The sequence below is a fragment of the Crocuta crocuta genome, unplaced genomic scaffold, assembly GCF_008692635.1.
Source record: "Crocuta crocuta isolate KB4526 unplaced genomic scaffold, BGI_CrCroc_1.0 scaffold113, whole genome shotgun sequence".
NCBI lineage: Eukaryota > Metazoa > Chordata > Mammalia > Carnivora > Hyaenidae > Crocuta > Crocuta crocuta.
In genome coordinates, this window is record NW_027530368.1 from 17,359,969 (window position 1) to 17,374,508 (window position 14,540).

Genomic DNA, 14,540 nt, shown 5'->3' on the forward strand with positions numbered 1-14,540 from the left:
AACCATGAGCTCATGACCTGAGCTGAGGTTGGTCGCCCAACCGACTGAGCCACCCAGGAGTCCCTGGTCTCCACGGTTTCTAATAAGTCTATGGTTATTTAAATTGCTTTTCTCATATGGGTAAGGTGTCGTTTTCCCTGGCTGGTTTCAAGATTTTTTTCTGTTTGATTTTCAGAAGTTTAATTATGATCTGTCTTTCTTTGGGTTACCCTGTATAGGATTTACTCAGCTTCTTGAATCTGTAGGTATGTCTTTGCCTACAAAGCTATTATTTTTCCAGTACTTTTCAGCCTGCCATCTTTAGCCTCTCTTTACAGATTTCAGATGACACAAATGTTAGGTTTTTAATGTTTTAGGTTCATAGGTCTGCTTAACTGACTGATGGAATTCCAACATACAAAGCACATAAGATTTTTTTTTTCATTCTGGATTATACTAGGAGCTTTACAAGTGACCTTAATGACAATATGATATAGTTAAACATATTAGATATGATAAGTTACTATTGTATCTATGCATTATATGATCTTTGACTTGGTACAAGTTGAGAGAAGTGCCAGGAATGACACACAAACAGGCCAAAGTCTGTCAGCCTAGCAGAAGCCAAAGCCAAACCTGAAAAGCAGATTTTAGCTAGATTCCATGCTAGAAACACTGCTTGGGGTTCCCCTGCTTTACACAGGAGTTTTACTATTACAAAACCATAAACAGCTGTTGTATGGTAGTAGCTACTGTCCTCTAGTTGGCTTACTTAAACAGTATCACTGCAAAAAATTTCCCCTCACCTGTGCAAACATTAGACAATATGACAATGACAAAATTAAGTAGGAGGTTACATCAAATAATTGTTAAACAGGAAACATGTATTGGATACCTAGTATGCTGTTGTTTTTAAATTTCATTTTAACTATAAAAAATAAATGCAGCTGTATGCTTTAAAAAGTGGGATTTTATGGTATTTAAATAATAGCTCAATACTTATTTAAAAAAATATGCATAGCTTATTATGTTTCATTTGTTATGAGAAATCCCTTATTAAAGAAGAATATAAATGTTATTTCAAATATTAAGTTTCCTTTATTCATTGACTACTGTTTACATTTTGGAAGTATGTTGCTTTTAAGGGAGTATATTTAAAAGGTAGATATACAATTAAGAAACGAAATTGATCTGTAGTATGTATGTCATGTTATATGCTTGAAAATGCTATACTGGTCAAAGGTTCAATGACGATCTTTTTTCCCCCCCTTTAAATAGTTATGATGGAAGCCTCTGCGGAGAACATTTTACAACAGGACTTTTGCCATGCTATTAAAGTGGGGGTAAAATATACTCAACAAATAATTCAGGGCATCCAGCAGTTGGTAAAAGAAATTGGTGTTACCAAGAGGACACCTCAGAAGTTATTTACCCCTCCACCAGAGATTGTGGAACACACTCATAAGTAAGCATATCTGTACAAAAGAAAATTTGAAATTGTTCTCAGATTTAATTTCCTCTCAGAAAAAAACTTCCCATGGAAGCAATGTCCATGCATTACTAACATGGTACCCTTCTGTTTTAAAAGTGAGTGCCAGGGGCACCTGAATGCCTTAGTCAGTTGAGTGTCTGACTCTTGATTTCAGCTCAGGTCTTGATCCCAGGGTTGTGGGATTGAGCGCTGTGTCAATCTCCACTCTTTGCTTAAGATTCTCTCTCTCCTCCTGCCCCTCTCCCCAACTTGTGTGCTCTCTACCGGCCCCCCTCCCACCCAAATTAAGAGTGCCATAAATAGCAGTCTGATGCCTTAAAAAGAATAAACCCACTTTCCTCTTCAAGGGCCTAAGCTTGAATCCCAAATGAAAGGGGGAGAGAATTTATTGGTTAAGATTCATATAATCCACATAACTCTATGTGTCAAACAAGGAAAAAGAAACATAGGATATTTATCTAAGGAAACTGTTGAGGTTCTAGAAATCAAGTATGGAAAAAAAAAGTATGACCACCTCTTTATGCCCAGTGCTTACAGCAGTGCCAGCACATAGGCAGCACTCAGTAAATATGAATGAAATCACCAGAAAAAGTATTTCAATTTACCTCAAATAAATTGGAAAAGTTAATATTTCCATTAATATCAATCTCACAGCCATCAGTGAGAAAGTAAAGAGATGTAAACTGTCCCCAACAAAACAGTTGCCTGCAATAACAGCCAAAGTAGATAGAATAGAAAAAAGCAAGAAGTTAAAAAAAAGAGTATTTGAGAAGAGAGACTTTGTGTGTAAGAAAAAAGATCTAAGTTGAAATAAATTGAACAATTAAGAAGGGAGGGCATCACATATAAGTGATTTCCCTGACAGGTGAGGAGAAATTTGTGAATCATATTATAAACAGCAAACAGATTAGTTGTGTTAAATAATAATAAATATATTTTAAGATTCTTTATGAAATGCTTATTAAATATTTTGACTTACTATTAAATATTTCAGTTTTGTTTACAACAGACACTACCACATGTTTCTAAGTATTTTTATGCTGACATTTATTTTGTGCTTAAAATAGACTCGCCATGGAAAGACTCTATGCAGTTTTTACTGATTATGAACATGATAAAGTAGGTATACCTTAAATTTGTCTTATATATTGTTCTGGGAATTCTTTTGTTATAATTCACATAATCTTACTTATGAATGTTAGTCCTATTTTCATTGGAAATCTCTAAACAGTAAGCTAAGTAAATAGAAGCGTACCTATTTGCTTCTCCTTTCTCCTTTTCTTGACTAATGCAAGTTTTAAGGAAGTATGTAAATATATTTGAATGAATTAAACAGGTAATAGTTATTGTAAATCAATAACCAGCTCTAATCTTTTAAAGAATATTATCAGTAGAAAACTCCAGGTACTATTGCAATATGTTAACTGTATAATAATTTAAAAATAGAAATGTTAAATATTGCCATGTATACTGAACTTCATCTTTCTTTTAGATTTCCAGAGATGAAGCTATTAACAAGATAAGATTAGGTACAGAGGAACAATTAAAAGGTAAATTTTTTTTGTTTTGTTTTAATTTAAGAAAATATTTAAAGGAAATAAGTTTTTTTTAAATTTCAAAGAATCAGTTATTCTCATTGTTCCTCAGTTTTATGTTCAGGATACTTAAACTTACCTTAAACTTACTTTAAACTTAGGATAATGCTGCATCCCAAGGTTACTGTTAAATTAACTTCTGTAAATGTGGTTAGCACTGCGCCTGATAGAGCGAGCACCAGTAAACGTTAAATGTGAAATATTCCCAATCTTTTCTGGATCCTGTCTGTGATAGGACACTTTGTATCCTATCATTTGAAAATCTGAAAAATATTCTTGAAAATTCTTGAGTTTTAGTCTGTGAAATTGTGATACTGATAATATCTGGTTTATAGGGATTAAATAGGGAAATCATTTGCATTTGTGCCTGTCACATACCAAGTTTTTGAAAAATGTTAACTAATGCTGTTATTAATAAATAAAATTGTAAAATTTATGTTTTAGGGAGTTTACTCTCCAGAAATTATTAAGCAAAGAATTTTATTATATTAATATCAATCATAAACTGAGTGTGTACCAAGCATGACATATAGTTCTTATTAATTTTTCTGCTAATAGATAAATGTTCTCTCTCCTATCTTATTTTTAAGATAATAACTCTGCTGCTGCTGTTAACATTGATACTAAGGCCATTGCCTTTAATTGCCATTGAATATGTATAGTCTTTTCTCATTATATTTCATCCTTTTTGTTAAAAATGTTGCCTTATTTAAACAGAAAAGTGATTTTGTGTTTATATTATATATGGTAGAATATCTTGAGGACATTTTGAGTTCATAGGATAATATTTTAAATATTTTCTCACTATTTAATAAGTACAAGTCAGTTAAAGCATAAAAGTTCATATTAAAGTGTAGTATAAAGTTATTCTTGCCTGATGAAGATAAGTGTTTAATATCCTTCTCTCTCTCTGTCCATTTCTTAGTTCTGGTTAAAGTTATAATTAAGAAACCAGATGCTTTAAAGAACAGTGCCTAAGATTTGGCATGAATCATTTTGATAAAGTAGCTTAACATTTAAAAACATAAGCCTAGGCAGACAGACTTGTATTCAGATCACAGCTGTGTCAGTAACTACCTCTGTAATCTTAGGCAATTTACTTCTTTAAGCCTGATTTTTCTTTAGAATGTTGATAATAATAGAATATACCTCCTAAGTTGTTTCAAAGATTAAAGACACTAAAATATATATAGAGTACATGGGTCATGAAAGAATTTCATAAATGTTATCTAAAAAGACAACCAGTAGAGATTTGTAATGTATAAAGAAAATTATTTCTCTTTACAGACTAAAATACAAGTTCCTAAGGTAAAACAGTGAAGGTGATTACTGAAGAGTGTCATTCAGACCTTTTCATAATATGGCTGGATTTGTTAGTAATGTAATACTACTAAATGTAATAGAGAGCTAATTACAAAGCATTGTTGTTCAGGTAGAAAGCAAACTAAGTTCTCATTAACAGTACATTTGAGGTATAATACTTGTGTCTCTCCTACTTCAGAACATTTGCCTGAAGACAAAATGTTCAGCTTCATCTCCCCCTTGCTTTACTCCTAGAGTTAACTGATTTGATATTATGAATTGTAGAGAAATCTTATCTTCCAAAAAGGAAAACCTTTGTTTTGATTTGTCTTTCTTCTATAGAAAAGTTTCCAGAGGCTGATACATATGAAATAATAGAATCCTTCAATGTTGTTGCAAAGGAAGTTTTTAGAAGTATTATTTTGAATGAATATAAAAGGTAAATATATCTTTTTTTTTTTTTTTTAATTTTATTTACTCTGAGAGAGAGCAAGAGCAGGGAAGGGGCAGAGCTAGAGGGAGAGAGAGAGAATCCCAAGCAGGCCCTGCACTATCAGTACAGAGCCCAACACAGGGCTCAAACTCACGAACCACGAGATCATGACCTAAGGTGAGATCAAGAGGACGTTTAACTGACTGAGCCACATAGGTGCCCCAATATATCCTTTTTTGATGGAAGTGAATGAAGTTTGTGCTGTGTCTATAAGTTGCCTTGAAAGTGGCAACTCTTTCAAGGAACTGGTTTTTTGTTTGTTTGTTTTTAAAGTTCTTAAAATTCCATAGGTGATATGAGAGAATTGGGATTGAGAACTTTCTGGTAGGAATAAGGAAATAATATGTGATATTTATGATTTTGAACACTGCTTTACGTACTTATTCCTTTATTACTGTAGGTGTGATGGTCGAGATTTGACTTCACTTAGGAATATAAATTGTGAGGTAGATATGTTTAAAATTCTTCATGGATCAGCATTATTTCAGAGGGGACAAACACAGGTAATATATATGAAAAGCTACAATTATTTGCTGACCTAGGATTGCTTAATTAGATCTAATAGAACTACATTATGTAGACATTATAGATTTTTATGTGTTCATACCTGAGTTTTTAAAAATAATTTTAACGGATTTTGAGGTATAATTGCCATACATGAAACTGCACATATTTAAAGTGTGTGTTTAATAGGTTTTCAGGTGTATACAACTGGGAAACTGTCCCCAGAGCCAAGATAATCAACGTATCACCCCTGCAAAGGTTCCTTCTGCCTGCTCCCTTCCCTTTCCTCAGGCAACTGTTGTGCCTTTGTCGCTGTAAATTGGTTTGCATTTTCTAGAATTACCTGGTATCTTTATCATACTTTTAATTTTCATGCACAGAATTGAATCACTCTTGCTCTTCAGTTTTAGCATATTGTTATTTTTGGTCTATTCAAGGCCCTCATTTGTTTTCCTATTCTTTTTCCGTACATAGGCACCCATTGTCTTATATTTAACATATAAGTGTATTCATTGTTTTGAGTATAGTATTTGCTTTGTACCTCCTCCCTTTTCATATATTAATCACTACTTTAATTTTGTGAGTCTAATTGGTACAAAGTGGTAAATCCTTGCTTTCATTTGTATTTCCCTGTGAGGCTAAGCATCTCTCTATATAAATAGCCAATCAATGTGGTCACTGCATAAATCATACCCTGAGGGGCGGCACACCCTCTAGGGCACTCTTTTCACTTGGATAGTAGTCCCTGAACTTCAACAATGTGCCGGTCCTGGTTCAGGTTTGCTTTTTGTGAATTATCTGGTCATATCCTTTGGCCAGGTTTTTTGCCTTTTTTTTTTTTTTTAACTGCGGTTTATTTTTTCTATTTCCTAGTGATTTCTTATATTAATCCTTTTTAGTAACCAGAATTTGTATATATTCTCTCCCTCTTTGTCATAAGCCTTTTAACTTTGCTTGTGAAGAGTGAACCTGAAATCTTTAGTTTCGATGTAGATAATCTTTTTTTATTTCATGATTTGTGTTTTTAAGGTCTTATTTAAGAAACCTTTCCTTCCCCCAAGAGTAACAAAATTGTACACCTAATTTTTTTACTAACTTTCTGGTTGTAGCTATCAAATTAGACCATTAATCTATCTTAGAGTTTACTCTTACATATGGTGTGATGTGGAAACCTCCAGAGAGAGCCAATTTTGCAACACATTTACTAATAATTTTTTTTTCCCATTGAGTTGTAATGTTGATATCATATTCTAAGTTTATAAATACATTTTTGAACTATATTCTCTTCTGTTCTGTGAATTTCCTTGGCCAGTGTCAAACTGTTTTAGTTATTATAGTTTGAGAGTTTGTCTTACTATATGAGAAGCAAATCTTCCCTTTTTAAAAACAATTTTTTTAATGTTTATTTTCAAGAGAGAGAGCAGGGGAGGGGCAGAGAGTGGTAGACACAGAATCTGAAGCAGGCTCCTGGCTTTGAGCTCTCAGCATAGAGATTGACACAGAGCTCGAACCCACTAACCACGAGATCATGACCTGAGCTGAAGTCGGACGTTTAGCCTATTAAGTGACCCAGGTGCCCAGCAAATCCTCCCCTTTTATTCTACTCTTCCCTTCACAATTGTTTTAGCTATTCTGGTGCATTTGTTCATTCATTTGAATTTTAGTATTAACTTACATTCTAAAAAAAAGAAGTCTTTCTTAGATTTAAAGTGGTATTGTGCTGGGTTTATAAATTAACAGAGAAATGATATTTTTACAATTTAAATCACAGTCTTTACAATAAATAGCCTCACTTTTGTTTCAGGTTCTTATGCCTTTTAATAAAATTTTAAAAAGTAACTCAAAATATCCTGCACACTTTTGTTAGCTATTTTGACAATCTCAGCCTTTTAACTGGNAGGGGAGGGTCAGAGAGAGAGGGAGTCACAGACTGAAACAGGCTCCAGGCTCTGAGCTGGCAGTCAGCACAGAGCCCGACGCGGGGCCCGAACCCACGAACCGCGAGATCACGACCTAAGCGAAAGTCGGACGCCTAACCGACTAAGCCACCCAGGCGCCCCTGGAGTATTTATTTTAGTCCATTAATGTTCAATTTTAATTACCAATTTGATTGAATTTAGCCTGTCATTTTATTTGTTTTTGTCTGCCCCCTGTTTTTCATTTTTCTATTCTTTGTGTCTTCTTTTTGGATTAATTGCATATTTTTTAGAATTCCATTTTAATATATCTCTGCTTTTTAGCTATACCTTTGCATTATTAGTGGTGATATAGAGAATACAGTATATGTCATTTCAGTATATTTCACTTTAGAGTTAATTTTGTGCTGTTTGACATGTTATACTGTAGTTGTCTTATGAGTAACATCTACATGTTATAAACTCCACAAGGCAATATTACAACTTGTATTTTTAAACAGTCATGTATTTTAAGATGGTAAGTGGGAAAAGATAGTCTTTTTATTGACCTACAGACTTATAATTACTGATGCTTCATATTTCTTCCTGAAGAACCAGGTTTCCATCTTGTATTGTTTACCTTCAATCTGACAACACTTCCTTTCTATTGTCCTGTGGGTCTTCTGACAACAAATTCTTATATTTCATTTATCTGAAGATGTCTTTGTCTTTATGTACAAAGAATTCTTTTTGCGAGGTATCGATTCTGAGTTGATGCTTTTTTCTCTTAGCACTTCAGAAATGTTCCACTATTAGTTTGTTTTCCTAGTAAAAAGTCAAGATGCATTCAAATCATTGTTCCTAGTATCTTCATCTCGGTGCTATCCAGATTTTCTTTTTCTCTTAGTTTTCAACAATATAACTATGAAAAGTGTAGTTTTGTTTGTATTTCTATTAATCCATCTTCATGTTCGCTGACTCTTATCATCTCCTTTGCATTATAAGATAATGTGTCTTTCAGTTTTAGAATTTCCATTGGTTCTTTTTTATATCCTCAAGTATAGTTATAAGAGCTATTGAAGATCCTTGTCTGTTAATCCAACATCTGAATTAGCTTGGGGCAGTCTCTCTTCATTGTCTTTTCTCCTGAGAATGGGTCCCATTTCCTATTTCGTTGTATATTGTATCCTGGATGTTGTGAATGATGTGCTGTCGAGTCTGGACTACATTGTGTCTCTCTAAATGAGATTGGATTTTTTTCTTTAATTTTTATGTCTTTATTTTATTTTGAGAGACAGAGAGCAATCAAGGGAGGGGCAGACAGAGAGGGAGACACAGAATCTGAAGCAGGCTCTAGGCTCCGAGCTGTCAGCACAGAGCCCGATGGGGGGCTCGAACTCATGGACTATGAGATCATGACCTGAGCTGAAGTCGGACACTTAACTGACTGAGCCACCCAGGGGCCCCTGGATTTTTTTTTAAGTAGGCAGTTTTATTGGTTAGACCTTTATTGAAGCTTCCTTTATAGTCAAATATACCTTCCTCTTCTGTCTTCCCCCAGCACTTCTAGTACAATGCTTTACATATGTAGTCTGTGATGTTAGACCTTTGGATTATTGAGATTTACACATAACTCTAATATTCATAAAATAATAAATGTTTACTATGTTAAGTAACATGACAAGATTTGTATAGAATTTATCTCTCCTATTTCTTTAATAGCTAATTGAGTTCTTCAAATACTTTGTCTTCTTGTTGTTAGTAAATTAAAGCCTGACAGTTTTTTTTTTCCTTATTATTTTAGGTGCTTTGTACTGTTACTTTTGATTCATTAGAATCCAGTATGAAGTCAGACCGAATTATAACAGCCATAAAGTAAGTTAAGTTTTTTGGTAAGTTATAAAGTGTTGGTATGTTCTAAAACATACATTTGATACATTTTAAAGTTAACCGTCTTACAGCATATAAATGAAGCTCATAGTAATTACTATTATTAATTTTTTTTTTTGAGAGAGCTTGTGAGCAGGAGAGGGTCAGAGAGAGAGAGAGAGAGGGAGAGAGAAAATCTTAAGCAGGTTCCATGCTCAGCACAAAGCACAACATGGGGCTCGGTCTCACAGCACTGAGATCATGATCTGAGCCAAAATCAGGAGTTGGGACACTTAACTGACTAAGCTACCCAGGCTCCCCTCATTATTAGTTTTTTAAGTCTATATATCTGTACTTTATATTTTTGTTTACATAATAGTGATTTTAAGGTATTTTTAACATGGGTACATTTTATTCTCTGTCCCTAGAACCATTTCTCAGGACAGATATGGGTAGGTTTTTCTATTAGAAACCAGAAAGCAAATAAATAAGCAAGAGTCCCAGTTGTTTAAAAAGAATCTGAAGGCTTACCTAATCCCAAGCCATATTGGAATTTATGTTCAGAAGTACTTAGCTCTCCTCCTCTGTTCCTAAAAAGTCAGCAGTAAAATCTTGTTGATCGATTTTAGATGATGAGAATCTGTGTTATAGTCCTTACCAGCATTACTGCATCAGTCCTGGGACTCACAGCCACAGTTCTTTTCTTTCTCAGCCTAACAAGGTTGCTTCCCTTTCCCTTGGTAGGGGTCTCAGAAGACCACAAGACTCTGCCTCACTCTTCCTACTGCCCAACTGATGAGGATAATCCCCATTATTTTCAGGATACCTAATTGTTAGGATTACTAATTGTTTTTCAGTTTTCTGATAAAATTGACAATGCAGCTGTGTGTATAAGGTGAGAGTGTTCATTGTAATCATAATCCTGTTGGGGGAAGCTTTTAAACTTTGTATTTTAAATTCCCATCTGAGCCCCAGTTTGGTTGCCCTGCCCTTTTTCACCTTGATTCCTTTCTCTTCTAGGAGGCAACACAGCTTCCTAAGAAAGAGCACTGGGTTTGGCCAGGGCACTTCTTTATATTCTAGTCTTAGGTCTGTAACCTATGTAAGAGAGGGCACAAATCAATCAGCTATGCTGGTTTTTGGTTTCTTCATCTTGTAAAATGTAGTTGCTGGGCTAATGATCCATATCCTCCTCTCTAGTCCCCCCCAAATCTTTTATTCCTTTAGTCTTCTGGAGTCCAGATGTTAGATTTCTTTTCCCAAGACTGTGGTTTATGATTATGCAGATTCAGCCCTAACCCAGGACTTTTTAATTTTCTTTTATGTTTTATTTATTTCCCGNCGCCCCAGCCAGGACTTTTTGAATCTTCAGTGGAAAGGGGTGTCTTTTGTAATTAAACACCCACCCAAAGGGGACACTATTTGAGCTAAGACCCTGTATATGCTAGTCTTTTCCTAAGTTAAAGATAAATCTGGTTTCCAACTTCCAGGAGTTGTGTTTCTTCTCATCCTTATTTTCCCCCCATTGTTCTAGATAAAGACATAACAGTTCTTACTTCAAACCCTGAAAACTTTGCCTGTCTGATCTCCTGATTGCTCTCCCATGTATCATTTCAGTTATTGATCTTCATTTCACGTGTTGACTGGGAGAAAGATCATAATTCTGAAATTTAACTAATGTGTTTAAACATTTGAGATTCTCTCAGTAGTTACTAACGCTTAAAAATAAATGTCTACTGTCTTTAGTATTCAAATTAAATATTATAGTGCTACCATGTGAAGCACATTTATTTTCCTAAATCTGTTTAAAATTCATTTATAAGTCCCAGAAAAAAAATACTGTCTCTGACATCCTTCTAGTTTTTCTGGTTTTCAATTTCAGACCAACTCTTTAATACCTAGTTATTTTTTTAAATACCCTTAAATCTTTTTAAGTTCTTTGAAATTATTTTATTGTATCTTTATGATGTTTTTAATATTATGTTTTTTGTTTGTAGTGGAATAAAAGATAAAAATTTCATGCTGCACTATGAGGTAAGGTGAATTTTTTCCCCAGTATTTCATTATGAAAACTTTCCAGGATATAGCAAAGTTGAAAGAACTTTACAGTGAATATTTACATACCCACTACCTTGGTTGTATTAACATTTTACTGTGCTGGTTTTATCTATCTGTTAAGGTAGATTTGGACTGTTGTTTTCTTATATGCAGAAGGGAATTTAGAGTGCTAAGCCATAGTTTTCAATCAACAAATTCATGTTCTAAATCATACATAAAAGTTAAAGTATAGTAGATAGCTTTGTTTTAGTCAAGAAAGCCATACCCATTCACATGTGTCAAGCAAAAGTGGGTCTTTTCAAATACTTCAAGCAACAAATCACCTTCTTCCTTTAACTCATTTAAATACTCATATATTTATTCAGTTGATTAGTAGTAAAAGAACTCTGAGGTATTTAAAATTAAATTACTTTATGTGATATTATTATGAGGTTGTGACTGACTTTATTTACAACTAATCCTAAGGAACCAGACACTATAGCATTTTAATTTTAGTATTTGAAGCATATAATCAGGGAGGCTGGTGTAAAAGTAGAAAGTCATTTCATAGAAAAGGATGGCATAATGAGTTTTATAAGGCAGAGACCCTTATAAACCACTACCCAAATCAGAGAATAGAATGTTCCCAGTCACCCCAGAAGCACCCCCCCAAAGATCTTTTCATACCAGACCCAATACCCTTATTTCACTGGAAGTAACTATTCTCCTAAATTTTATAGTAATTAGTTCCTTGCATTTCTAGCGTACATTCCTAGACACTATAGTCTTGTCCTTTTTTTTTAATTTGGGATTTCTGTCTCTTTTAATCAGTAGGTTTCTTCTCCAATACATTGTTTTCTTTTCAGTCTGTCTGTTGAAGTCCCAGAGGCATCTGACTTTTAGAGTTCCCCACAGTCTGCATGTTGCTGATTACACACTTATGGTGCAATCCAATAAATTTCTCTGTCCTTCTATTTTCTGAAAATTGACTGCACTCCTGAAAATGGACAGCTAGATCCAGAGGCTTGATCAGATTCATGTACCATCACCACTCCTTTTTATAAATATTTTCAGGGGCACCTGAATGGCTCATTTGGTTAAGCATCTGACTCTGGATTTCAGCTCAGGTCATGATCTTGCAGTTCATGAGTCTGAGCCCTACATTGGGCTCTGTGCTGACAGTGTGGAGCCTTCTTGGGATCCTCCCTCTCCTCTCTCTATCTGCCCCTACCCTGCTTGCATTCTCTCTTCTCTCAAAATAAATAAACTTTAAAAAAAACTTCCAATAAAATTTTTTTAATTTTAATGTTTATTTATTTATTTGTTGAGAGAGAGAGAACATGAGTGGTAGCGGGGAAGAGAGAGAGGGAGAGACAGAATCTGAAACAGGTTCCAGGCTCCGAACTGACAGCAGAGAGCCCGATGTGTGACTCGAACTCACAAACCATGAGATCATGATATGAGCTGAAGTTGGACGCTTAACTGACAGAGCCACCCAGGCGCCCTTTAAATAAAAATATTTTGTTAAAGAAACTGGAATTCTAAATTTTTATGGGAAGTTGCCGTATATTTCAATTGATTGCAACTAATTCATACGCATTTGAGATACTATATTGGTCAAATAAAAGTTTGCAGCCTCTGACTAAAAGAAAACTTTTACTGGAAAAGATCTCTATTTCCTCAGTGTGCATTTTTTTTTAATGTGTATGTATTTTTCTTATTATAAAAATATAATACTTTGTCATTGTTAATAATTTAAACATTATATAAATTTATGTTGTAAGTCCCCATAATTATCCATGTCCCACTCTGGTTCACATACACACTAGAAATAGTTACCTTTAGCAATTTGTTGTATATTTCAGATAGTCTGACCTTTTCTTTGTATATAAATATACTTTAAGAAATGGGTTTCTACTGTTTAGTAACTTCTGTTATTTTGGTAATAAAGACTAGATATCTTTCCACGTTAGTTGTTTATGTATCTGTGGTTTTTGTTTTTTTAAGTTTCCTCCTTATGCAACTAATGAAATCGGCAAAGTTACTGGTGTGAATAGAAGAGAACTTGGGCACGGTGAGTGAAAATCTGTAAACTTAAATGGTATTCTTACACAGACTTAGTACATTTATGCTTATTGTTTTCTATTCTGATTTAGGTGCTCTGGCTGAGAAAGCTTTGTATCCTGTTATCCCCAAGGATTTTCCTTTCACCATAAGAGTCACTTCTGAAGTCCTAGAGTCAAATGGTGTAGTATTAAGATAAACTTTTTCTACTCAATAAGACCAGAACTCTATGTTTATATTCTTAACTTTTCATAATTAATGTTACATGATGCTTATAGCTACAGTGCCCAAGTCCATTACAAAAAGTAAATGTGTTTAATCATATACTGTCTAAATCTCTGTTCTTAGCCAATGAGATGTTTCAAAAGCAATGTAAATCAAATATTTCTCTTTATTTTTATAACTGATCCAGTTGGGGATGTTTATTTTTAGAAACAAGCCATAGAGCAAGACCAGCTTAGAGCAAGAAAGAGCCAGAAGAGAGTGATCCATTTGGCAAGGACACCTATCATGTATCACAGATATAAGTAAATAGCACAGAGAGAGAGTCTGGACTAAAAGATCAAATTTAAATTTAAGTACCCAGGTCAAGGCAAGGTATGGTCATTAGAGGTAGAAAGTTCACAGATCTCAAAGATATAGCAGACTTAGATCAAATGGTTACAGATATTTTTAAAAAACAAAAACACCCTCTAATTTTAGAGACTTTCTATTCTCTACTGGGTGTGATTTAGGGTCCAGTGAGAGAGCCAGAGCCTGTATCTTTAACTGACTTCTGATTAAGCAACCAAAGAGGCATGCTGGGTTTTCTGGGAGGTTTCTTAGAATCTCTAGCATTGCTATCCAATATAACTTTATGTGATGATGGAAGTTATCTCTGCTATGCAGTTGAGGGACTAAATTCATTTCAATTAATTTAAATTTAGTAGCTACATGTACCTAATAGCTGTCATACTGGATTGTGTAGTCCTGTGGTTTGTGTTTTAGCAGAGCTTCTGTTAATTGCTTTTAAAAAGAAATAAGGAAAGAAAGCTGAATATGTATAAGGAAATAAGCAATAGAACAATTTTCGGCACTTAAAAAAAATCAGTATATTATAAAGCAAGTATTTTTTTCTATAGGATCATCTTCAATGGCATCTGCATGTGGTGGAAGCTTAGCATTAATGGATGCAGGTAAAAGGATTATGTCTCAAAACTACCAATGTTTTATATGGATTTGACTAGTATAAAATAAAGATCTCTTTAAAGTTAGATTTTGTAAGACTTGGAGAAGTCAGATTACAGATTACCAAACTAGGCCAGAGCAAA

The 14,540-nt window shown here is 34.1% G+C and overlaps 1 protein-coding gene across 1 annotated transcript in view; it reads left to right on the top strand.

Annotated features, from left to right (window-relative positions):
• Positions 1-14,540, top strand: part of PNPT1 (polyribonucleotide nucleotidyltransferase 1) — a 44,957-nt gene that overhangs the window by 16,340 nt on the left and 14,077 nt on the right. The window contains exons 9-18 of the mRNA XM_077766491.1: positions 1,258-1,444; positions 2,539-2,590; positions 2,964-3,021; positions 4,711-4,807; positions 5,262-5,364; positions 9,065-9,135; positions 11,127-11,163; positions 13,174-13,240; positions 13,323-13,412; positions 14,352-14,405. Coding sequence (XP_077622617.1) covers positions 1,258-1,444; positions 2,539-2,590; positions 2,964-3,021; positions 4,711-4,807; positions 5,262-5,364; positions 9,065-9,135; positions 11,127-11,163; positions 13,174-13,240; positions 13,323-13,412; positions 14,352-14,405 — 816 coding nt within the window. The remainder of the gene's footprint in view (positions 1-1,257; positions 1,445-2,538; positions 2,591-2,963; positions 3,022-4,710; positions 4,808-5,261; positions 5,365-9,064; positions 9,136-11,126; positions 11,164-13,173; positions 13,241-13,322; positions 13,413-14,351; positions 14,406-14,540) is intronic.